The sequence below is a fragment of the Hyla sarda genome, chromosome 1, assembly GCF_029499605.1.
Source record: "Hyla sarda isolate aHylSar1 chromosome 1, aHylSar1.hap1, whole genome shotgun sequence".
In the NCBI taxonomy this organism is placed as follows: domain Eukaryota; kingdom Metazoa; phylum Chordata; class Amphibia; order Anura; family Hylidae; genus Hyla; species Hyla sarda.
In genome coordinates, this window is record NC_079189.1 from 310,381,384 (window position 1) to 310,408,129 (window position 26,746).

The 26,746-nt window shown below is 44.1% G+C and overlaps 2 protein-coding genes across 4 annotated transcripts in view; one reads left to right on the top strand and one right to left on the bottom strand.

Annotated features, from left to right (window-relative positions):
* Positions 1 to 26,746, top strand: part of LOC130359987 (uncharacterized) — a 212,809-nt gene that overhangs the window by 76,932 nt on the left and 109,131 nt on the right. The window lies entirely within an intron of this gene.
* The window catches only part of SLC49A3 (solute carrier family 49 member 3), a 119,364-nt gene that overhangs the window by 42,217 nt on the left and 50,401 nt on the right, over positions 1 to 26,746 (bottom strand). For all 3 annotated transcript variants that reach the window (XM_056518261.1, XM_056518260.1, XM_056518259.1), the window contains exons 2-5: positions 22,974 to 23,132; positions 13,177 to 13,396; positions 6,349 to 6,425; positions 6,122 to 6,259 (exon numbers count right to left, since the gene is read on the bottom strand). In XM_056518261.1, the coding sequence (XP_056374236.1) occupies positions 6,122 to 6,259; positions 6,349 to 6,425; positions 13,177 to 13,396; positions 22,974 to 23,132 (594 nt within the window). The remainder of the gene's footprint in view (positions 1 to 6,121; positions 6,260 to 6,348; positions 6,426 to 13,176; positions 13,397 to 22,973; positions 23,133 to 26,746) is intronic.

Below are 26,746 nucleotides of genomic sequence, written 5' to 3' on the forward strand. Positions count from 1 at the left end.
GTACATAGTGCGCTCTCACTCCTGAGCCTTGTTGTGCGCCCGCAGAGCATTTTGCGACCACATCTGGGGTATTTCCGTACTCAGGAGAAATTGCGTTACAAATTTTGTGGGTCTTTTTTTTTTTTTTTACACTAACAGGCCGGTGTAGACCCCAACTTTTCCTTTCCATAAGGGGTAAAAGGAGAAAAAGCCCCCCAAAATTTGAAGTGTAATTTCTCCCGAGTACGGAGATACCCCATATGTGGCCCTAAACTGTTTCCTTGAAATACGACAGGGCTCCGAAGTGAGAGAGCGCCATGCGCATGTGAGGACTAAATTAGGGATTGCATAGGGGTGGACATAGGGGTATTCTACACCAGTGATTCCCAAACAGGGTGCCTCCAGCTGTTGCTAAACTCCCAGCATGCCTGGACAGTCAGTGGCTGTCTAGAAATGCTGGGAGTTGTTGTTTTGAACAGCTGGAGGCTCCGTTTTGAAAACACTGCCGTACAATACGTTTTCAATTTTTATTGGGGGGACAGTGTAAGGGGGTGTATATGTAGTGTTTTACCCTTTATTTTGTGTTAGTGTAGTGTTTTTAAGGTACATTCACACTGGCGGAGGTTTACAGTGATTTCCCTGCTAGGAGTTTGCACTGCGGCGAAAAATTTGCCGCAGCTCATACTTGAAGCAGAAAATTTACTGTAAGCCTGCCCGTGTGAATGTACCCTGTACGTTCACATGGAGGGGCAAACCTCCAGCTGTTTCAAAACTACAACTCCCAGCATGTACTGACAGACCATGTAGGCTGGGAGTTGTACATTTGCAACAGCTGGAGGCACACTGGTTGGAAAACCTTCAGTTAGGTTCTGTTATCTAACTCAATATTTTTCAACCAGTGTGCCTCCAGCTGTTGCAAAACTACAACTCCCAGCATGTACTGATCACCGAAGGGCATGCTGGGAGATGTAGTTATGCAACAGCTGGAGGGATCGCAACTACAACTCCCAGCATGCTGAGACAGCTGTTTGCTGTCTGTGCATGCTGGGATTTTCAGTTTTGCAACATCTGGAGAGCTACAGTATATAGACCACTGCAAACTGTGGCCCTCCAGATGCTGCAAAACTACAATTCCCAGCATGTCCAGACAGTCAGGGATGCTGGGCATGTAGTTCTGCAATATCTGGCCCTTCAGATGTTGCAGAACTACAACTCCCAGCATTCCTGGACAGTCTGGGCATGCTAAGAGTTGTAGTTATGCAACAACTGGGGAAGAACCGCTAAGTAGTGGTCTCCAAACTGTAGCCCTCCAGATGTTGCAAAACTACAACTCCAAGCATGCCCAGACTGTCCAGGCATGCTGGGAGTTGTAGTTCTGCAACATCTGAAGGGCCAGATATTGCAGAACTACACGCCCAGTATCCCTGACTGTCTGGCCATGCTGGGAATTGTACTTTTGCAACATCTGAAGGGCTACAGTTGGAGACCACTGTACAACTCCCAGCATGCCCAGCCCTTGGCAGTGTGGGCATGCTGGGAGTTGTAGTTTTGCAGCTTTTAGAAGGCCACAGTGAAGATCACTTACCGCGATCTTCGCTGCAGCCTTCTCCACGCCGCACTTTCCGGCCGCACTCCTCCTGGTCCGTCGGTGCCGCCGCTGGTCCAGGATGCCGCCTCCGTCAGTCCTGTAAGCCGGCCATGCATACGCCCTCTGTCCCCAAGGAGTTAAAGAAACAGTCCTGCAAAAACTAAATTTCTCCCCAACTCTTTGTCTATCACTCTATGTATACACACTGCTCAAAAAATTAAGGAAACACTAAGATAACACATCCTAGAGCTGAATGAATGAACTAATCGTATGAAATACTTTCGTCTTTACATAGTGCTGAATGTAATTCTTCATAGTTACATGAATGTGCTGACAACAAAAATCACATAAAAATGATCAATGGAAATCAAATTTATCAACCCCTGGAGGTCTGGATATGGAGTCACACTCAAAAACAAAGTGGAAAACCACACTACAGGCTGGTCCAACTTTGATGTAATGTCCTTAAAACAAGTCAAAATGAGGCTCAGTAGTGTGTGTGGCCTCCACATGCCCGAATGACCTCCCTACAATTCCTGGGCATGCTCCTGATGAGGTGGAGGATGGTCTCCTGAGGGATGTCCTCCCAGACCTGGACTAAATCATCCGCCAACTCATGGACAGTCTGTGGTGCAACGTGGCGTTGGTGGATGGAGCAAGACATGACATCCCAGATGTGCTTAATCAGATTCAGGTCTGGGGAACAGGCGGCCAGTCCATAGCATCAATGCCTTCCTCTTGCAGGAACTGCTGACACACTCCAGCCACATGAGGTCTAGCATCGTCTTGCATTAGGAGGGACCCAGGGCCAACCGCACCAGCATATGGTCTCACAAGGGGTCTGAGGAGCTCATCTTGGTACCTAATGGCAGTCAGGCTACCTCTGGCAAGCACATGGAGGGCTGTGCGGCCCCCCCAAAGAAATGCCACCCCACACCATTACTTACTCACACCCCACACCATTTCTGACCCACCGGACATGCTGGAGGATGTTGCAGGCAGCAGAACGTTCTCCACGGCGTCTCTAGACTCACGTCTGTCACATGTGCTCAGTGTGAACCTGCTTTCATCTGTGAAGAGCACAGTGGCGAATTTGCCAATTTTAGTGTTCTCTGGCAAATGCCAAACGTCCTGCACAGTGTTGGGCTGTAAGCACAACCCCCACCTGTGGACGTCGGGCCCTCCTACCACCCACATGGAGTCTGTTTCTAACCGTTTGAGTGGAAGTCATTTTGCATGGCTCTGGCAGTGCTCCTCCTTGCAAAAAGGCAGAGGTAGCAGTCCTACGGCCTCCTTCACGTCTCCTGATGTACTGGCCTGTCTCCTGGTAGCGCCTCCATGCTCTGGACACTACGCTGACAGACACAGCAAACCTTGCCACAGCTTGCATTGATGTACCATCCTGGATGAGGTGCACTACCTGAGTCACTTGTGTGGGTTGTAGACTCCGTCTCATGCTACCACTAGAGTGAAAGCACTGCCAGAAGTAAGCAAAAACTAGATTACTCAGCAAAACCACTCAAAACGACTGGATGTATGGTTCAAAATGGAAAAGAATGTTGAACTTCCAGACTAATATAATAATATAAAATTTATTAAACAAGAAATATATTAATGATGATTTATAGATTAGAAAAATTACAGCCGCAGGCAAAAATTTTTGCCAATATGAACCTAGGAAAGTATTAGTATATAAAATGGTTTCACCACGATCGATCATAGAGGCAATATGTATAGAATTATATGCAACATAGTGGAGCAATAAATGTAGCAATATAATTATATATTTATCAATAATAATAATAATAATAATATTTAACAACTGTAACATTCTAAACCTGTAAAGAAAAAAGTGGGAAGTGTTGCCCTTTGGGGGGTATCAGCATCCGTCCTGAAAGAAAAATGTATGGGCAATACATATACTGTCCTGGAGATGAATCTAAAAGTTCTGTGCGGGGAATAATAAGCAACTGTTGCGGAATAGCAAGTCTGGAGGCCCGGCTGGAAAAACCTGCTGTGCCGATAAAATTCCTGTTAGGGAAAAGACACAGGCACTTGCGTGTCACTCACCCACTCCGCGATGGACCCGGTACCGATGATCGTCCTACTCTAGCGGGTGGATGGTCACGTGTCTGGAAATCAGCTGATTAGATGGATTCGGCCTGCTTCTCAGTGGTGCGATGATTGCAGCAATGCTTGGGTGCTTGTGTGGATGGCAGCCAATGACGGATCCCTGCACAGATAAATCCCTGTGGTGTGAACACTGTAGGGTAAGTCCAGTAGTCCGGTAAAACCGTTAGAATAATAGAAAATGGATTATGGCAAATTGTCCGCTATAGAAACAGGTCCCTATTGGTAGGGTATCCTTTAGCGAAGTGGATAAGTCCAATAATCCGGCAGTGAAGATATATCCAATAGGCCCGATCGGCTGCCATCCACACAAGCACCCAAGCATTGCTGCAATCATCGCACCACTGAGAAGCAGGCCGAATCAATCTAATCAGCTGATTGCCAGACATGTGACCATCCACCTGCCATTCTTAGCTAGAGTAGGACGATCATCGGTACCGGGTCCATCGCGGAGTGGGTGAGTGGCACGCAAGTGCCTGTGTCTTTTCCCTAAAAGGAATTTTATCGGCACAGCAGTTTTTTCCAGCCGGGCCTCCAGACTTGCTATTCCGCAAAAGGTGCTTATTATTCCCCGCACAGAACTTTTAGATTCATCTCCGGGACAGTATATGTATTGCCCATTCATTTTTCTTTCAGGACGGACGCTGATACCCCCAAAGGGCATCAGGTTTAGAATGTTACAGATGTTAAAACTTACATAATTATATTGCTACATTTATTGCTCCACTATATTATGCTATGCTATGTTATGTTATAATTCTATACATATTTTCTCTATGATTGATCGTGGTAAAACCATTTTATATACTAATACTCTCCGAGGTTCATATTGGCAACAATTTTTGCCTATTTTATTGTAATAGTGTGCAGCCATAGGGCCCTGCAGCTGTAATTTTTCTAATCTATAAATCATCATTAATATATTTCTTGTTTAATACATTTTATATTATTATATTGGTCTGGAAGTTCAACATTCTTTTCCATTTTGCACCATACATCCATCGTACAGTCTTTTCGAGTAGTTTTGCTGAGGACTGAGTAATCTATTTTTTGCTTGCCTTTATTTTACTAATTCTCCATTGGGTGTCAGAATATCTCAGTTAACCTCACTTATTTTTTCTGTGACCTACACTTACCTTTATATTTTTAGCATTCAAAAGTGACCAAAACATCAGCCAGGAAGCATAGGCACTGAGAAGTGGTCTGTGGTCACCCCCAGCAGAACCACTCCTTTATTGGGGGTCCCTTGCTAATTGCCTATAATTTCCACCTGTTGTCTGTTCCATTTGCACAACAGCATGTGTAATTGATTGTCAATCAGTGTTGCTTCCTGAGTGGACAGTGTGATTTCACAGAAGTGTGATTGACTTGGAGTTACATTGTGCTGTTTAAGTGTTCCCTTTATTTTTTTGAGCAGTGTACATTGGACTCGTTTTCCTGCAGTCCTACCTCCTCTTTCCTTTTGCTCTACTAAATATTAGACTTCATCCTGCTTCATCTCCCTGTGCTTTGCTATAACTCCCAAGCTGCCTCAGCATCACATATGTAGCTAAAGTCAGTAGCATCTCTGCCTGCTGGGAGGACACTGCCTTCAATATTGTCATCCCTTCTATATTGTCATGAATAAGCAGAAGCGTATTTACTGGAAACGGCGCCCATGGCAAGCACTGAAATTGCGTCTGCAGCTGCATAATGAATTGACAAGATTTTTTACTGAATTGCTCTTTTATACTGTGTCCAGCAGACATAAATGTTGGTGGAGTGCTCGACAAGTATGTTTAATTTATAGAGGCATCTGTCATACATAGGCCCTATAGTTAAAAGATGCATACATTTTTTTAAGGGATCCAGCTCAATAAAATAGCTTGAAGGTCCATCACATACATCCTGAATGGGGGCCAAAATTACACAAATTTGGCCTTTGTGAGATATATGTATGCATCCATTTATTGCATGCACCAGGACATGTGCTACTATCTGCGTTAATGAACTTGGTTGTATAATGCTTAAAGGGAAACTGTCATCTAATTCAGCCGCTCTAACCAGGTACAGGTGTGTAGTGCTGGTGACACTGATGATAACAATAACTACCTGTCCCTGATCTGTAGTCCCCTTGGTCTGTTAACTTCCTCGTTCTGGCGGCAAGCACGCTGGCATCGCCACTGCTGTTTCCCTAAGCCTGCTCATAGCCAGACCCAGCAAAAAAGCTGCAGCAGTGGCATCAGCGTACTCCTGAAGCACCAAGCCTGCCGCCCGACAGAGGAAGATAACAGGCCTAGGGGACTATGGTTTGGGGACAGGTAAGAATCGTTAACATCCGTGTCACCAGCACTGCACACCAACAGGTTAGTGAGGGTGACACTAATGACAGTTCCCCTTTAACACAATGTGAAAACATCAATGGCATGTTTCTATAGAACTTACCTGTTTTAAACCAGCAAAGAAAGGCTCGGATGTAGAATTAACTGCACTCACTGAAGGCGGTGTCAATGGAGCTTTTAGAGTAACTCCTCCTGTTGCTACGATGCAGGCTACTACAGCAGGAATGCCATAGACACAATGCTTTAAATCAAAAGACATAACAGTTAATGGTGGATATTCTTATTCATAACAGAGTGACTGAAAAGAAGCAAACATAGAATTTTACTCACTAATAATGGAATATCTTTAGCTTCAGATACAATTACTGGAGACAGTATGTTTGCTAGAAATATGCCAAATGGATTCGCTAGAAAAAGTAAAACAACATTGAAAAGGCAAATAATCCTCTGTAAGAGATCTACAATAAAAATAAGTAAACAACTTTAGACCTAGTGGCCAGAATGGAAACTGCAGATTTCAGGATTATTATATATTATAAATAAATATAGTAAAATGGAAAATTAGAAAACAAAATTACCAAAACTTCTTTAACCCCTTAAGGACACATGACGTACTGGAACGTCATGTGGCCGCTCCCGATCTATAACGCGGGGCCACGGCATGGCGGGTCGGGCCCGGCCTCTAACAACGGCCGGGACCTGTGGCTAATAGCCCGCGGCATTGATCGCTGTGCCGCGCGCTATTAACCCTTTAGACGCGGCGTTCAAAGTTGAACGCCGCGTCTAAAGTGAAACTGAAACCATGCCGGTTAGCTCAGTGGGCTGTTCGGGATAGCCGCGGCAAAATCGTGGCATCCCGAACAGCTTACAGGACAGCAGGAGGGTCCCTACCTGCTTCCTCACTGTCCGATCGCCGAATGACTGCTCAGTGCCTGAGATCCAGGCATGAGCAGTCAAGCGGCAGAATCATCGATCACTGGTTTCTTATGAGAAACCACTGATCAATGTGAAAGATCAGTGTGTGCAGTGTTATAGGTCCCTATGGGATCTATAACACTGCAAAAAAAAGTGAAAAAAAAAGTTAATAAATATCATTTAACCCCTTCCCTATTAAAAGTTTGAATCAACACCTTTTCCCATAAAAAAAAAAAAAACCACAGTGTAAATAAAAATAAACATATATGGTATCGCCGCGTGCGGAAATGTCCGAATTATAAAAATATATAGTTAATTAACCCCTTAAGGACAGGGATTTTTTCCGTTTTTGCATTTTCGTTTTTTGCTCCTTGCCTTTAAAAAATCATAACTCTTTCAATTTTGCACCTACAAATCCATATGATGGCTTATTTTTTGCGCCACCAATTCTACTTAGTAATTACGTCAGTCATTTTGCCCAAAAATCTACGGTGAAACAGAAAAAAAAATCATTGTGCGACAAAATTGGAAAAAAAACGCTGTTTTGTAACTTTTGGGGGCTTCCGTTTCTACGTAGTAAATTTTTCGGTAAAAATGACACCTTATTATTATTCTGTAGGTCCATACGATTAAAATGATACCCTACTTATATAGGTTTGATTTTGTCGTACTTCTGGAAAAAATCATAACTACATGCAGGAAAATTAATACGTTTAAAATTGTCATCTTCTGACCCCTATAACTTTTTTATTTTTCCGTGTATGGGGCGGTATGAGGGCTCATTTTTTGCTCCGTGATCTGAAGTTTTTAACGGTACCATTTTTGCATTGATAGGACTTATTGATTTTTAACCCCTTCAGGACCAAGCCCATTTTGGCCTTAAGGACCAGAGCGTTTTTTGCACATCTGACCACTGTCACTTTAAACATTAATAACTCTGGAATGCTTTTAGTTATCATTCTGATTCCGAGAATGTTTTTTCGTGACATATTCTACTTTAACATGGTTGTAAATTTTTGTGGTAACTTGCATCCTTTCCTTGTGAAAAATCCTAAAATTTGATGAAAAATTTGAAAATTTTGCATTTTTCTAACTTTGAAGCTCTCTGCTTGTAAGGGAAATGTATATTACAAATAAAAAAAAATTTTATTCACATATACAATATGTCTACTTTATGTCTGCATCATAAAAGTGACGAGATTTTACTTTTGGAAGACACCAGAGGGCTTCAAAGTTCAGCAGCAATTTTCCAATTTTTCACAAAATTTTCAAACTCACTATTTTTCAGGGACCAGTTCAGGTTTGAAGTGGATTTGAAGGGTCTTCTTATTAGAAATACCCAACAAAAGACCCCATTATAAAAACTGCACCCCCCAAAGTATTCAAAATGACATTCATTCATCATTTTAACCCTTTAGGTGTTTCACAGGAATAGAAGCAAAGTGAAGGAGAAAATTCACAATCTTCATTTTTTACACTCGCATGTTCTTGTAGACCCAATTTTTAAATTTTTACAAGGGGTAAAAGGAGAAAATGTATACTTATATTTGTAGCCCAATTTCTCTCGAGTAAGCACATACCTCATATGTCTATGTAAAGTGTTCGGCGGGCGCAGTAGAGGGCTCAGAATGGAAAGAGCGATAAGGGGATTTTGGAGAGTACGTTTTTCTGAAATGGTTTTTGGGGGCATGTTGCATTTAGGAAGCCCTTATGGTGCCAGAACAGCAAAAAACCCTCACATGGCATACCATTTTGGAAACTAGACCCCTTGAGGTACGTAACAAGGAATAAAGTGAGCCTTAATACCCCACAGGTGTTTCACGACTTTTGCATATGTAAAAAAATATATATTTTTTTCACAAAAATTTGTGTTTCCCCCCAAATTTCACATTTTTCCAAGGGTTAATAGCAGGAAATACCCCCCAATATTTGTAACCCCTTCTCTTCTGAGTATGGAGGTACCACATAAGTTGACCTGAAGTGCACTATGGGTGAACTACAATGCTCAGAAGAGAAGGAGTCATATTTGGCTTTTTGAGAGCAAATTTTGCTCGGGGGGCATGTCGCATTTAGGAAGCCCCTATGGTGCCAGAACAGCAAAAAATACCCACATGGCATACCATTTTGGAAACTAGACCCCTTGAGGTACGTAACAAGGAATAAAGTGAGCCTTAATACCCCACAGGTGTTTCACGACTTTTGCATATGTAAAAAAAAATATATTTTTCACTAAAATGTGTTTCCCCCCTAATTTCACCTTTTTGCAAGGGTTAATAGCAGAAAATACCCCCCAAAATTTGTAACCCCATCTCTTCTGAGTATGGAGGTACCCCATAAGTTGACCTGAAGTGCACTATGGGCGAACTACAATGCTCAGAAGAGAAGGAGTCATATTTGGCTTTTTGAGAGCAAATTTTGCTCGGGGGGCATGTCGCATTTAGGAAGCCCCTAAGGTGCCAGAACAGCAAAAAAAAACACACATGGCATACCATTTTGGAAACTAGACCCCTTGAGGAACGTAACAAGGGGTACAGTGAGCATTTGCCCCCACTGGTGTCTGACAGATCTTTGGAACAGTGGGCTGTACAAGTTTTCATTTTCATGGACCACTGTTCCAAAGATCCGTCAGACACCTGTGGGGGGTAAATTCTCACTGCACCCCTCATTACATTCCGTGAGGGGTGTCGTTTCCGAAATGGGGTCACATGTGGGGTTTTGTTTTTTTTGCGTTTGTCAAAACCGCTGTAACAATCAGCCACCCCTGTGCAAATCACCTCAAATGTACATGGTGCGCTCTCCCTTCTGGCCCTTGTTGTGCGCCCCCAGAGCACTTTGCGCTCACATATGGGGTATCTCTGTAGTCGGGAGAAATTGCGTTACAAATTTTGGGGGGCTTTTTTCCCTTTTACCTCTTGTGAAAATGTAAAGTATAGGGCAACATCAGCATGTTAGTGTAAAAAATAAAAAATTTTTACACTAACATTCTGGTGTAGACCCCAACATTTCCTTTTCATGAAGGGTTAAAGAAGAAAAAGCCCCCCAAACCTTGTAACGCAATTTCTCCCGAGTACAGCGATACCCCATATGTCGCCCTAAACTGTTGCCCTGAAATACGACAGGGCTCCAAAGTGAGAGCGCCATGTGCATTTGAGGCCTAAATTAGGGATTTGCATAGGGGTGGACATAGGGGTATTCTACGCCAGTGATTCCCAAACAGGGTGCCTCCAGCTGTTGCAAAACTCCCAGCATGCCTGGACAGTCAACGGCTGTCCGACAATACTGGGAGTTGTTGTTTTTCAACAGCTGGAGGCTCTGCTTTGGAAACAGTGGTGTACCGGAAGTTCTTATTGGGGGAGGGGGGCTGTGTAAGGGTATGTGTATATGTAGTGTTTTTAACTTTTTATTTTATTTTGTGTTAGTGTAGTGTAGTGTTTTTAGGGTACAGTCACATGGGCGGGGGATTACAGCGAGTTTCCCAGCGCAAAATTTGCTGCATCTCAAGATGCGAGAAACCCACTGTAAAAGCCTCGCCCATGTGAATGTACCCTGTACATTCACGGGGGTGGCGGGGCGGGGCGGGGGGGGGGGGGGGGGGGCTTGCATAAGCTGTTGCAAAACCACAACTCCCAGCATGCATGGTCTGTTAGTGCATGCTGGGAGTCATAGTTTTGCAACAGCTGGAGGCACACAGGTTAGGAAACACTGAGTTAGAAACAGACAATGTTTCCCAACCAGTGTGTCTCCAGTTGTTGCAAAACTACAACTCCCAGCATGCCCAGACAGCTGAAGGGCATGCTGGGAGTTGTAGTTCGGCAACATCTGAAGGGCCAGATGTTGCTGAACTAAAACTCCCAGCATGCCTGGACAGTCAGTGCATACTGGGAGTTGTAGTTTTGCAACAGCTGGAAGAGCACAGATTGGAGACCATTATACAATGGTCTCCAAACTGGGGCCCTCCAGATGTTGCAAAACTACAACTCCCAGCATGCATGGTCTTTTAGTGCATGCTGGGAGTTATAGTTTTGCAACAGCTGGAGGCACACAGGTTAGGAAACACTGAGTTAGAAACAATGTTTCCCAATCAGTGTGTCTCCAGCTGTTGCAAAACTACAACTCCCAGCATGCCCAGACAGCTGAAGGGCATGCTGGGAGTTGTAGTTCGGCAACATCTGAAGGGCCAGATGTTGCTTAACTAAAACTCCCAGCATGCCTGGACAGTCAGTGCATGCTGGGAGTTGTAGTTTTGCAACAGCTGGAAGAGCACAGATTGGAGACCATTATACAATGGTCTCCAAACTGGGGCCCTCCAGATGTTGCAAAACTACAACTCCCAGCATGCCCAGACAGCCAAAGGCTGTCTAGGCATGCTGGGAGTTGTAGTTTTCAGACTCCTAGAAGCAGCAGTGAAGATCTTCACTGCTGCCTCTGAGGACCACATACTTACCCGTCGCTGCTCGTCCACGTGGCCGGTCCCGCGCTGCTCCTCGGTCCCGCCGCTGGATCAGGTAAGTCCGCCGGTCCCCACGTGTTCCCCCCGAATGCCGCAGGTCCCCGCGAGCCCCTGCAGCCTTCGTCCCCCGTTCTGCCCGACTTCCAGGGGCGGGCAGTGCGGGGGATCTGAACTTTCACCCCAGATCACTGTGATTGGTCCACAGGGACCAATCACAGTGATCGCTGACCAGGACCATCAATTGATGGTCCTGGGGGTGAAGCAGAAGTTGTCCCCTGCTGGAAACAGCGGGACTTCTGCCAGTTAACCCGTGCGATGCTGCGCATCGCCGGGTTAACTGCATGTCATTTATAAACGCCGGGATGCGCGAACGCACTGCACAACCCGGCGTTTATATATGACATTCTGCGGGAAGGGGTTAAATGATATACTTATTCATTTTTAAATGATATAACAAGTGACCAAAAATGAACTATTTTGGACTTTGGAATTTTTTTGCGCGCACGCCATTGACCGAGCGGTTTAATTAATAATATATTTTTATAATTCGGACATTTCCGCACGCGGTGATACCATATATGTTTATTTTTATTTACACTGTGTTTTTTTTTTTTTATTGGAAAAGGGGGGTGATTCAAACTTTTAATAGGGGAGGAATTAAATGATCTTTATTCACTTTTTCTTTTCACTTTTTTTTTTGCAGTGTTATAGGTCCCATAGGGACCTATAACACTGCACACACTGATCTTCATCATTGATCAGTGGTTTCTCATAGGAAACCAGTGATCGACGATTCTGCCGCATGACTGCTCATGCCTGGATCTCAGGCACTGAGCAGTCATTCGGCGATCGGACAGCGAGGAGGCAGGTAGGGGCCCTCCCGCTATCCTGTAAGCTGTTCGGGATGCCGCGATTAGCCGCGGCTATCCCGAACAGCCTGACTGAGCTAGCCGGCAACTTTCACTTTCGCTTTTAGCCGCGCGGCTAAAGGGTTAATAGCGCGCGGCGCTGCACGCTATTAGAGGCGGGTCCCGGCTTCACTATGACGCCGGGCTCGCCGTCATATGGCGTTATATCAGGAGAGCAGGACCAAGGACGTACCGGTACGTCCTTGGTCCTTAAGGGGTTAAACCGCACAGTCAATAGCGTGCGTGCAAAAAAATTCTAAAGTCCAAAATAGTGCATTTTGGATCAATAAGTCCTATCAATGCAAAAATGGTACCATTAAAAACTTCGGATCACGGTGCAAAAAATTAGCCCTCATACTGCCCCATACACGGAAAAATAAAAAAGTTATAGGGGTCAGAACTGACAATTTTAAACGTATTAATTTTCCTGCATGAAGTTATGATTTTTTCCAGAAGTACGACAAAATCAAACCTATATAAGTAGGGGATCATTTTAACCGTATGGACCTACAGAATAAAAAGGTGTCATTTTTACCGAAAAATGTACTACGTAGAAATGGAAGCCCCCAAAAGTTACAAAGCGGCGTTTTTTTTTCAATTTTGTCTTACAATGATTATTTTTTTCGTTTCACCGTAGATTTTTTGCCACAATGACTGACGTCATTACAAAGTAGAATTGGTGATGCAAAAAATAAACCATCATATGGATTTTTAGGTGCAAAATTGAAAGAGTTATGATTTTTTAAAGGCAAGGAGCAAAAAACAAAAATGCAAAAACGGAAAAAATCCCGATCCTTAAGGGGTTAAAATGGTAGGGTTAACATAAAAAAACTGATGTAAACAATAGGTTATTTTCTGACAACACACCCCTTTAATAATACTTACACATTGAGGCAATCATATTTGCTGTGGCACGTTGATGTTCTGGAAACCAAACAGCAGCAAGCTTGGCAGGAACAAAGAGCACAAGAGGCTGGGCCACAGCACAAATACTCTGTCCCACAAACAGGTAAACCAGGTTACTTTTTCCAGGATTCATAAATGGGATAGAACTGGCAGTACGTACTATGCTACCTGTCATGTTCAACCAGGAACTGATAATGATCTGCAAGGACAAGATTACAATATTATATACTACAGTGGCATACTCAAACACAAGCTAGAAGTTGTTGTCAGGTTACCCCTATTTTTTGGATAGAAGTCAACAATTAAAAAACTAGAGTTAGTAGTTCACCAATGTCTGCCTGACCTACCAAACAAACAACAAACTATTATTTTTCTTATATTTTTGGTCATTCCTAACTGAAAGTTTTTTTAATCTGCTAACTGGCAATATATGTTGGGAAAGGTATTCAACATAACATGACAATGCGTGACTGGAGGTAGCAATTACATCACACTGTGGACTCAAGCATATACAGAATACAATATGCTCTCTGTTATGACTACCTGCAGCCACTAGAAAGTGCTTATTCATAAATACAGTTATGCACTGAACTCAATGCCCCTAGCCAGAATGTTATGCTTTAACCCCTGAATGCAAGTTGGGCATCTGGGCATACACCAAATTTCCTTATGCTAAGCACCTGTAAATGATCTGGGCAGAGACAGGTGTGTACCAAGAAATAGAGTCTCAAAATGACCGAGGTGCCATAACAAAAACTTTACTTTTAATAAATCAGTTGAAATTTACCATAAAATGCCAAAAAAAGTGAATTCTAAACTCAAAATAATAAATAAAATGATAACATGATCTCAAACATCACCCATCAGCTACCTATAAGTATAATCAGTCATAAGAATGTTATACCATAATCTTTGGTCACACAAAAAATATGCACCAACAAGCAAAAGTAATAAAGCTCTTGGTAGAAGTAAAAAAGCAAAAGTAATAAAGCTCTTGGAAGAAGTAAAATATGCACAAAAAAGGCCCCATATCCCAACGTGTTTCTGTACATGTGATAATAAGCATCCAGAGCGCCTGCTGTCCGAGAGGGTTAACTAGTCTGGAGCTTGTGAGCTCTGTGTACAGGCCGCACACTGCGTTATTGGGGGCAGGCCATGGGGCAGTATCTGGAAGCAGTGTGAATATACCCTAAGGGGTATGCTCACTTTTGTTTCCAAGGTTTATTTTGTTTCCAAGGTTTACACAGATAGTAATGACTGCGTGTTAAGTTATTCTAAGGGAGCACAACATTAAACATTGTTATAGAGTCTGTGCACTTATAACTTTACATTGTAGCATTTCTTTAGTGTTGTTATATGACATAAAAATTAGGGATCGACCGATTATCGGTATGGCCGATATTATCGGCCGATAATCACGATTTTGGGCATTATCGGTATAGGCAATTATCTTGCCGATAAGCCGATAATGCCCCGCCCCCCGCACCGCCCCCACCGCCCCGCGACCGCCACCCCCCGACCCGCCGCACCGCCCCCCCCGAACCGCGTCGCACCCCCCACCGTGATGCTGGGCGGTATACCGGTATGGATTTTTGCCCATACCGCTATACCGGTCGGGCCCCTCCCCCACCCTCCGAGTCAATAAAAAAATTAAACTTACCCGTAATGGGGGTGGTCTGGGCCATCCATCCATCGTTCCTGTAGTGTCCGGGGGCATTCCGGGTGGAGGGTGAACCGGTCCGGGCTGTCCTTCTCCGGCGGTCATCTTCTCCACTCCGGGCAGGCTCCGGCCTAGTACGCTGCATAGACGACGCTACGCCGTGACGTCAGGTGCGTCGCTGCGCTCGGGCGTCACTGCGCAGCGGCGTCTATGCAGCGTACTAGGCCGGAGCCTGCCCGGAGTGGAGAAGATGACCGCCGGAGAAGGACAGCCCAGACCGGTTCACCCTCCACCCGGAATGGCGCCGGACACTACAGGAACGATGGATGGATGGCCCGGACCACCCTGACAGGTAGGGGAGAGAAGCGGGTGGTGGCGGCGGCCTATGGCCCCGCAAAAGCCACTGCAGATCATTGATTTAAAGCGCCTGCTTTAAATCAATGATCTGCAGCGGTGTCGCAGGGGGTTAAATAGCCGATAACTTATACCGGAATATCGGTATAAGTTATCGGCTATCGGCCCTAACCTGCACCGATTATCGGTATCGGCCCTAAAAAAACGATATCTGTCAATCCCTAATAAAAATATATTGACGTACTTCTGTGACATACTGTATGTCTGTGGAGAGAAAGAGAGTGAGCTCACAGCAGGAGAGGGATGTTTGTGTCCTGCAGGGAGCAGTAGGATTGTAGCCCAGTTACACCCTGTTCCAAATTATTATGCAAATTCTATTTAAGTGTCAAGGGCTGTTTTGATCACTGAAAACAGTCTTGAACACCTGTGATAATTAGATTGCCACGTGAGCCCAATTTAAGGAAAAACTACTAAAGGTGGGTGTTCCACATTATTAAGCAGAGCACCATTTTCAAGCAATATGGAGAAGAAAAGGGATCTCTCTGCTGCCGAAAAGAATGAAATAGTTCAATGCCTTGGAAGAGGTATGAAAACATTAGATATTTCCTGAAAACTTAAGATTGATAATCGCACTATTAAGAGATTTGTGGCTGATTCAGAGCACAGATGAGTTTGTGCAGATAAAGGCACATTGAGGAAGATTTCTGCCAGATCCATGAATCGGATCAAGAGAGCAGCTGCTAAAATACCATTACATAGCAGCAAACAGATATTTGAAGCTGCTGGTGCCTCTGGAGTCCCACAGACATCAAGGTGTAGAGTCCTCCAGAGTCTTGCAACTGTGCATAAGCTTTCTATTCGGCCACCACTAACCAATGCTCACAAGCAGAAACGGCTGCATTGGGCAGAAAAATACATGAAGACTAATTTTCAAACAGTCCTGTTCACATATGAGAGCTGTGGAACCCTGGATGGTCCAGATGGATCCAGTAGTGGATGGTTGGTGGACTGCCAGCTTATTCCAACAAGGCTGCGACGTCCGTGGTGGTGGAGTCATGTTTTGGGCCGGAATCAAGGGAAGAGAGCTGGTTGTTTCCCAAAGGTGTAAATATGACCTCTGCAAATTCTGTAGATTTTCTGACTGACCACTTTCTTCCCTGGTATAGAAGGAAGAACTATGCTTTCCGTAATAAAATCATCTTCATGCATGACAATGCACCATCTCATGCTGCAAAGAATACCTCTACATCAATGGCTGCTATGTGGACAAAAGGAGAGAAAGTCATGGTGTGGCCTCCATCCTCCCCTGACCTCAATCCTATTGTAGAACCTTTGGAGCATCTTCAAGCAAAAGATCTATGAGGGTGGGAGGCAGTTTACATCCAAACAGCAGCTCTGGGAGGCTATTCTGACATCTTGCAAACAAATTCAAGCAGAAACTGTCCACAAACTCACAAGTTCAATGGATGCACAACTTGGGAGGCTGCTATCAAATAAGGGGTCCTATGTTCAAATGTAACGTGGCCTCTTAAAATGTTTAAAAAGAAAAATGTTGTAAAAAATTTGATTGAAATTGTAACACTCACGTTTCAGAAGACGGGAACCCCGGTGGATGTGGATCCGCTGGACCTGTGTGGCAGATGACACGAACCGTACCAGGGAGCGGAGTCTAAGGTGCTGCTGGTCTTCACCAGAGCCCGCCGCAAAGCGGGATGGACTTGCTGCGGCAGGCGGCACCCAGTTCGCTACCCCTGGCACGGCTTGACCACGCAGGCGGCTGAGGAGATGCGAGGCACAGGAGGGATAAGACAGCTCGTAGACAGGATAGCAGAAGGTCAGGGCAGGCAGCACAGTAGCATAGTCAGGAATGTAGCAAATGGTCAGTAGGCAGGCGGCAAGGAGCAAGGTCCTGTCATGGGGCAAAGGATCAGATACACGGCACGGCAATAACAGGAATGCTTTCTCTCAAATTCAAGGCAACAAAGATCCAGCAGGGAAATGAGGAGGGTGGAGAAATTTATCAATGAGCCACAGGTGAATTACACTGGCCCTTTAAATCTTAAAGCTCTGGCAGCGCACGCTCCCTAGGCGACGGGGACACGCACGCTGAAGCAGAGGCGTGGGCAGGAGAAGCACCAGGTGAGTGATGGACTGGGGCTTGCATGCGGGCGCGTCCCAGCCCCGCCGGCAGCAGCAGGTAACGGGACCATGCACTCACGGACAGCGTGTGGGGCCGGAGCGCATAACATAACAGTACCCCCCCTGTGGTCTCCCCCTCCTTTAACAAGTCAGAAAACTTCTGAGAAGATAACGGTCCAGGATATTCTCTTCAGACTTCCAAGATCTCTCCTCAGGGCCATAACCCTCCCAGTCGACCAAAAAAAATTGTTTACCTCTCACAGTTTTTGTATCAAGAATCTCTTTAACCTTGAAGATTTCAGAAGAGCCGGAGACATGTATGGGGACAAGATTCTTCTGAGAAAACCGGTTTATGACAAGAGGCTTGAGAGAGACGTGGAAGAAATTGCGAGGATTAGGAGAAAAAGACCTTTAAACCGGCGCTGCTGATTCACCACATCAGAGACAGGAATAGGGGTTCAGGAACCACTTGGGATCAACTTTTATTAAGATTACGCGTTTCGAGGGGAGCCCCCTCTACTTCAGATCAGGGATACAAATAATACAAAGTAGCAAGTATACTAGTTACAAACAGTAAAAAATGGTGCCAAAACAGTCCCCTGGGAGTGACCCTGGGCCACTCCCAGGGGACTGTTTTGGCGCCATTTTTACTGTTTGTATCTAGTATATATACTTGCTACTTTGTATTATTTGTATCCCTGATCTGAAGAGGGGGCTCCCCTCGAAACGCGTAATCTTAATAAAAGTGGATCCCAAGTGGTTCCTGAACCCCTATTCCTGTCTCTGATGTGGTGAATCAGCAGCGCCGGTTTAAAGGTCTTTTTCTCCTAATCCTCGCATCTCTATCAGGACCCTCTCTGAGTCCAGCGACCTGCGGCACAGCAGCTGACCTCCCATCCTGTACCCCCCCCCCTCCTGGGTGTTGGGTGATACGCCTTTATTCTTCTATATCAAGGTGAGCGGCCATCTGAAGGGGGCATTATACTGCCCCAGCTGCTGTATCTCATACCCACCTTTGTTTCCACTGGGGTAATACACGAGGCACCGTATACGGTTGTCCCCTTTTTTCTGTTTATTAGTGGAAGAAATTGGGAATACGTAACGTAGAAGGTAGAGGGAGTTTGTAGGAGACGGGGTTGATTTTTTGTAGAATCTGGAAGGGACCAAGGTAGCGAGGACCGAGCTTGTAACAGGGGATCATGAAGCGGATGTACTTGGATGAAAGCCACACCATGTCACCAGGAGAGAAGGACGGAGTAGGTCTTCGAATTTTATCCGCTTGCGCCTTCATGCATGAAGAAGCCTGGGATAACGACTGTTGGCTCTGTTGCCAGATGGTAGAGAAGTCACGGACCAGCTCATCAACAGCAGGCACACCGGAGGAAACTGGGAGAGGAAGATGAGGACGGAGATGGAGGCCCTAGACAACAAAAAAGGGGGACGGCCTTGTGGCCTCGGAATCCTTATGATTATATGAGAATTCAGCCCAGGGGAGAAGGTCGACCCAATCGTCTTGGCGAGCTGAAACAAAATGCCGAAGAGAAGTCTCTAGGATTTGATTAACCCTCTCCACCTGACCGTTGGACTGAGGATGGTAGGCCAAGGAGAAGTCCAGATTGATGTCCAGACAATTACAAAGGGCTCTGCCAGAACTGCCAGGAAGACCATGTAAATGAAAGACATGCAACAAGAAGAAGCTGCGGGGCAGAAGGAAGACCTGGTAGAGGAATTAAATGAGCCATCTTGGAAAACCGATCTACAACAACCCAGACCCTTGCATATTCCTGAATGTCTTTCTGTCAAGGAAGAATTACCCCATTTCAGGACCTTGCATGTCATTTTGGCGGGCACAAAGGATTTTCACGGAGGATATTACTGAATCTTGGCAGGAGTGGCAGGAATCAAACGGTCAGGAGGAATAATATGCCTAGGCATAGGGTCCAAACCAATGATGTCAGAGGACCTAGAGAGAGCATCAGCCCTGATGTTCTTGTCTGCTTAACGGAAGTGAATGAAGAAGTTGAACCTAGAAAAGAACAGTGACCACCTTGCTTGACGGGGGTTCAAACGCTGAGTAGACTGAAGGCATAGAAGATTCTTATGGTCGGAGTAGATGCTGACCGGATGAGAAGAACCTTCCAATAACCAAAGCAAAGGGCCTCTCCGGATCAGGTCTTGTAAGCACTGGAGCAGAGGCAAACGCAGACTTTAAACGCGAGAGGCCTCTTCAGCCTCTTGAGGCCAAGATTTAGGATTAGATGTCTTCTTAGTGAGTGCCACAATTGGAGGAACCAAGGATGAAAAATGTGGGATAAATTGACAATAATAGTTTACGGATCCCAGAAAGCGTTGAATAGCACGTAGGCCCTCAGGACAAGGCCAATCCAATACTGCAGACAATTTATCTGGATCCATCTGCAGGCCCTGATGAGAGACCATGTAGCCAAGTGACGGAAGACTAGATTTTCCAAAAGGCATTTCTCCAGTTTAACGTAGAGATGATTCTTCCGTAGTCGCTGGAGAACCAGACGAACATGAGTATGATGCTCCTCTAAGTTGGAAGAGAAGGTCAGGATGTCATCTAAGTATACGACAACACAGGTGTACAGAAGATAACGGAAGATATCATTAACAAACTCTTGAAAAACGTCTGGAGCATTGCAGTGACCAAAAGGCTTTACGAGATACTCAAAATGTCCGTCACGAGTATTGAAGGCCGTTTTCCATTCATCTGTAGAGAAAAGAAAAGAAAGGACCGACTGACGGCGCCTCGTGTATTTACCCTCAATAGATCGGGTGGTGGGTGGGGGGGCTTATAGATGGCTGTTCACCTTGAGATCTATGCAAAAAACCATATCACCCACGATATAATCGGGGTACTGTAGTGCGAGTCGCTGCTATGCCGATGGGTTGCAGGAGGAAACAAGTCGTCCTGGGAGTCAATATTAGAAGTAGAGCAGGAAAAAACCCTCAGGTATGGCGCTGCAGACTCTTGTAGACAGATGAGGTGGATGCCAAAGGTAATAGGAAAGTCCTCAGCAGGACATTTTAATAAACCAAAATTGGTTAATGAAGGTTTTCAGACGGGCGTCCCGAATAAATCAGTAATGCACAGTGAAGATTTATTATGCCATTGTGTAGTACAAGGATGCATTCCAGCATGGGCGCCTTCCTCAGCTGTCTACCTACCTTTTCCATTCATCTCCCTTGCGGATACGAATGACGTTATACGCTCCACGTAAGTCCAACTTGGAGAAGACTTTGGCACCACGTACACGGTCAAAAAGCTCTGAGATAAAGGGTAGAGGGTAACGGTTCTTGACCGTGATTTTGTTAAGTACCCTGTAGTCAATGCATGGACGGAGTGAGCCATCCTTCTTCCCTACAAAGAAGAAACCATCTCCAGCAGGAAAAGAGGACTTACAGATAAATCCATTTTGGAGATTCTCCTGGATATACTCAGCCATGGCTTTGGTCTCAGGAACTGATGGAGGGTATATTCTTCCACGAGGAGGAGTGGTACCAGGCAGAAGATCTATAGGGCAGCCGTAAGGACGATGTGGAGGCAGAGACTCAGCCTGTTTCTTGCAGAAAACTTCAGAGACATCTTGGTAAGGTTGGTGGCAGGCCAGGTAAAGGAGGAGGACGAGAAACAATTTTAGACTGAACTGACTGAAGGCAAAGATTTTGACAAGATTGTCCCCAACGAATAATCTCTCCAGTTCTCCAATCCAGTTGCGGAGAATGGCATTGCATCCAAGGAAGGCCAAGAAGAATCTTTGAAGTACAGTGTGGCACTTGCATAGCCCCTTTGGCAAGAGGTGCAGGAAACTGAAGAGGTGGACGTTGAAACACGGGTGACCGGCAAGGATATCTTAGTGTTCAGACAGGTTCCCTCTCTAAGCGCAGTTCCTCCTGTCTCTCAGCAAAACGCACATCAATGCGAGTGGCCAAGTGGATAAGTTCAGTCAAAGAGGATGGAGGATCACGTGTTGCGAGAGCATCTTTAATCCTACTTGACAGTCCTTTTTTGAATGTGGCACACAAGGCCTCATCATTCCATGCAAGTTCAGAGGCAAGAGTGCGGAATTGAACCGTGTAGTCACCAACGGAAGAATTCCCTTGACAGAGGTTCAGCAAAGCCATCCTAAAAGACACTGCAAAATTCTGCCAAGAAGGCCGACAAATTGGAGGATACCGGATCACTATGGTCCCAAAGGGGTGTAGCCCAGGCCAGGGTATTTCCAGACAGTAGACTAATAACAAAGGCCACCTTAGCACGTTCCTTCTTAAACTGTTCAGACATGAGCTCCAAGTGCATGGAGCACTGTGTAACGAAGCCTCTGCATGACTTGGAATCGCCATCATCAATGCTTTCTCTCAGGCTCAAGGCAACAAAGATCCGGCAGGGAAGTGAGGAGGGTGGAGCAATTTATAAATAAGCCACAGGTGAATTACACTAACGAGTGCACTGGCCCTTTAAATCTTAAAGCTCCGGAGCGCGCACGCGCCCTAGGGGACGGGATCACGTACGCCGGAGCAGAGGCAGGAGAAGCACCAGGTGGGTGACGGACTGGGGCTCGCGTTCGGGCGCATCCCGCGATGTCCCAGCCCCGCCGGCAGCAGCTGGTAACGGGACCATGTGCTCACAGCCAGCGTGTGCGGCCGGATCGCATAACGTAACAGAAATAGCTTTTGATTTCAGTAAATATGCTGCAAACACAACAAATTACAATTTTCAGTTCCTTACAACCTATAAAGTGTTTTGAAACTTACTGTGCGTAATAATTTGGAACAATGCATCGTAAGTTTTTTTATGATTAAAAAAAATACTGTTATCATTAGGAGGTTTGTTCAATAAAATTTGAAAAGTTCTCTTAATATTTGATAACATGAGAATTATGTTGTTATTTACATCAATAATTTAGGTAAATGAGATAAATGTAATTTTGCATAATAATTTGGAACAGGGTGTATAAACAAAAGGACTAGCAGGAAGAAGGGACTTGAATGAAATTGGTGGGAACCAAAGTGCTGAGGAGGGAGCTTAGTAAAGGAATAATTTTCCCTGAAAGGTTAGCTAAAAATAAGGTAACCCTGTGTTTGGGCTATACTTTTGTTACTTTCCTTTATGCAGTCATCTAATAAATGATTGAGGACATTGGATTGCCATTAGCTTCTACAGTTTGGCACTCAGCAGCACAAACACCTCTTTAGAATCCAGGAAGCTGTTATTTTTAATACTAAATTACTAAGAGTCATCAAAAAGAGATATTTATTTTTATAGTTTGTTAATTGTATAGCCTTTTGTTATTCTTGTGGATATCTTTTTAAATGTACATATTATCTTGTATCTGTAATAAGCATAGGCTGCCAAATGGCAATTCTTTGAGCTTTCTGATTAGCAACAGGTAGCTTATTATTAATGTCACTTCTATAGTAGCAGCATGTCAATGAACAAAATATGCCATTAAAGTGAAGGAAGTATTTTGCTGTCTTATTGGTACGCAACTGTAAATATTCAGTAAGTGATAAGTTATGTTTTACATTTATCACTTTGTGATGCTGAATTCAAAACACAAATGAGTTCAAGTTAGGGATGCAATACTCAAAATGAACTTACAGCATATTTCATGCCTAGAGTATCCAGCAACCAGGATGCAAGAAAACCAAATGGTATCGATATTACAAGATACACAAGAGACAAGTAGTTGATAGTATCCAGAGAGCACTTCAGGTACTTGGCAGTCAAGTCAGCTACTGGAGCAAAGCTGATCCACAACTGAAACATAAAAAGAAAACATTTATATTGGCTTATCTATACTACTGATGCTGAAATAAAAGTTATCTAGAATTAATGTAATTAAAAAAAACACCTTCCTAAATATTTTTTTTAATACATACCTATATCATCCAAACAGTAAAGCTACCATTTATACTAGAGAAAGGGCTGGGGTTTCTGCTGGTTATCCAGCATGTAGGGCAGTCTAACTATGCCCTGACATCTGTATCCTGGGTAAATACAAAGTGAGGCATGCCTGTCTTCTAGCAACAGCTTATTTCCCAGTAATCCAACCTAAGCCTGCATGTTCATGAATAGTTATGTTTAGACAATTATCTCCATAAAGCTGAGGCATTTTGGTTTAATTTATAAAAAATTAGTTACATAACCATAACTAATTATAGGCAAAAAAGGGTTTGGTAGTGGTAGTATCAGGCTATTGAAATAAAGAGAAAAAAAAAAATCTAGATTGGATTTATTAAGAGACATGCTAGTATAAAAATCTGTTGTAGTGAAATGCATTTGGTGCATTTTACTTTGTCTTAAAGGGGCACACAGCCCTAATACATCTTAACCCCTATCCAAAGGATAGGGGATAAGATGTATGATCGCAGGGGTTCCGCTGCTGGCGACCCCCGCAATCTGTCATTCCGCACCCACCTTTGTGCTGGAGGCTCCGAGTGTGCAGCGTGATGACTACGGGGGCGGAGTATTGTGATGACTCGACGTCATGCCCCGCCCCCTCAATGCAAGTCTATGGGAGGGGGCGTGACGATCATACATCTTATCCCCTATCCTTTGGATAGGGGATAAGATGTATTAGGGCCAGAGTACCCCTTTAAAGTCATGAAATTTATGCAGTAATTTATGCCATTTGCCATTTCTGCACTCTGCCGCAAAATAAAGTAATTATTAGGAGCCATATAGGTATGGTATCATTACTTTTAGGGCTTTAGTATCAAAAATTACAGGCTATCTTGCTATCATAATTAAAATACAGTGCATTTGGAAAGTTTTCAGACCCTTTCACTTTTTTCCCATTTTGTTATGTTGTGGCGTTGTGTTAAAATAAACAAAATGTAAGTTTCCCCTTGCTAATCTGCACTCCATACCCCATAATGAGAATTTGAAAACAGAATATTAGAACATATACATAAGTACATAAGTACATGTACATAAGTATTCAGACCCTTTACTCAGTACTTAGTTGAAGCACAGGTCTTGTTCTGTATTGGTACCACAGTGTGTCTCATCTATTACATATTGCTGATTCAACGGGAGAATGTCTGTATGGAAAGTTTTCATGCGGACAGCGGAGCGCCGGCAGAACATGCTGGCGCTAGGACCATACGGAAATGTACCATCTCATAGACAGCAATGCATTTCCGTGTGGATTCTGCAGAAAGAATAGACATGTCTATTCTTTCTATGGACTCCAGAATCAGGATTTCCGCAACAGAAAAATCTGCTGGGGGAATTCTATCATGTGCACAGCGCAGCAGAATCCTATTGATATCATTGGGACTCTGCTGCTGTGGAATCTCCATGCTAAATTCTACCGCAAAATTTCACACGGAAATTGCACCGTGTGAACATACCCTAAGTGAACACCACAGACAGTCAACCTGAAGAACCGCTCTTTATTATATTGGTCCATATAATTAAGAGCGGTTCTTCTGCTTTAGGATGCGTTCACACTACGGAATTCCCGCGGAATTCCACGAGCGGAACTCCGCGGTGTGAACTTAACATTAGTGTGAATGGGTCTCCGCGAGACCCGTTCACACTTCGGAATCTCCACGGCGGACAATTCCGCCGCTGAAATTGTTCCGTGCAAAGTAAGAACATGTTAATTCTTTGCGTGGATTCCACAGTGTAAACCTAGCCTCTCATGATCTTGTTACATTTTATAATCCTCCCAGTTCCCTGCCCTCATCATGATAACCCCCCCCCCGCCTTTATTTTTATTATTTTTAAGGGTTCTACCTTGATATTACTCTGTAGCTTCTGCTTAGTCTCAGTCAGATTCTCAGATGGGGAAGGGGCATTCCCCACCAGGTGTGACATCATCTGAAGTCATACAGGGGAGAACTTCCTCGCTCACTCTGCTACATACATCCCACAGAAGTTCAGTGTATGAGATGAGCTATGATTGACTAAGGCTGCACACACACACCCCTCAGCACTCCTGACTGCATTTCCTGATTTTGGACTTCTGCCAGACCAGCAGGAGTTTAAAGTCTGTGCAAGAGATGGGGGGGGGGGGGGGGATGTGATGTGGACAAGTAGGGAGGCACACGTAGAATACACACATATAAAGCATAGAATTGTATTTATTTTTTTAAACAAAGTACATTAGAAAGATTTTCTATCTACCATAAGAAGTGCACTAGCAAATTTTTTTTTAATGAGATTGCCCATTTAACCCCTTAAGGACCAAGCCCATTTTCACCTTAAGAACCAGGCCAATTTTATTTATGCATTTTCGTTTTTCCTCCTCGCCTTCTTAAATCTATAATTCTTTTATATTTCCATCTACAGACCCATATAAGGGCTTGTTTTTTGAGTGACCAATTGTACTTTGTAATGAAACTACTCATTTTACCATAAAATGTACGTCAAACCCAAAAAAACATTTTTTTAAGGGATGAAATTGAAATGAAAACCACAATTTTGCACATTTGAGGGTTTCGTTTACTTTACGGTAGAAATGGCATGTGTTCTTTATTCTGTGGGTCAATACGATTAAAATGATACCCATGGCTAGATACTTTTATAATTTTGTACCCCTTAAAAAAAATCTTAAACTTTTTGTATAAAATCAGTCATCTAAAATTGCCCTATTATGACCACCTATAACTTTTTAATTTTCCATATATATAGGGCTGTCTGGGGCTCATTTTTTGCGCCGTCATCTGTACTTTTTATTGATACCACATTTGCATATATAAAACGTTTAGATAATTTTTTATTGTTTTTGGAATAAAATGTGACATAAAAGCTGCATTTTTGGACTTGTTTAAAATGTTTTCGTTTACACTGTTCACCGTACGGGATCATTAACATTATATTTAGATAGATCGGACATTTACGCACGCGGTGATACCAAATATGTTTATAAAAAAAATTATGCTTTTTTGGGGTAAAATGGGAAAAACTGACAATTTTCATTTTTATTGGGGGAGGGGATTTTTATTTTATTTTTTTTACTTTTAAGTTTAAAAATTTCAACTTTTTTTTACACTTTTCATGTCCCCATAGGGGACTATCTATAGAAATCATTTGATTGCTAATACTGTTCAGTGCTATGCATAGGACATAGCACTGATCAGTATTATCGGCTATCTCCTGCTCTGGTCTGCTCGATCTCAGACCAGAGCAGGAGACGCCGGGAGACAGAGGCAGGTGAGGAGACCTCAGTCTGCCATTACAGCAGCTGCGGGCGGTCCGATCATCTATTTTAACGTGCACATTGCCGCAGACGCCGTGATCTGTACTGATCACGGCATTTGAGCGGTTAATGGCGGACATCCGCATGATCGCGGATGTCGGCCATTATCGGCGAGTCCCTGGCTGCTGATAGCTGATGTACGTCCTGGTGCATGAAGTACCGC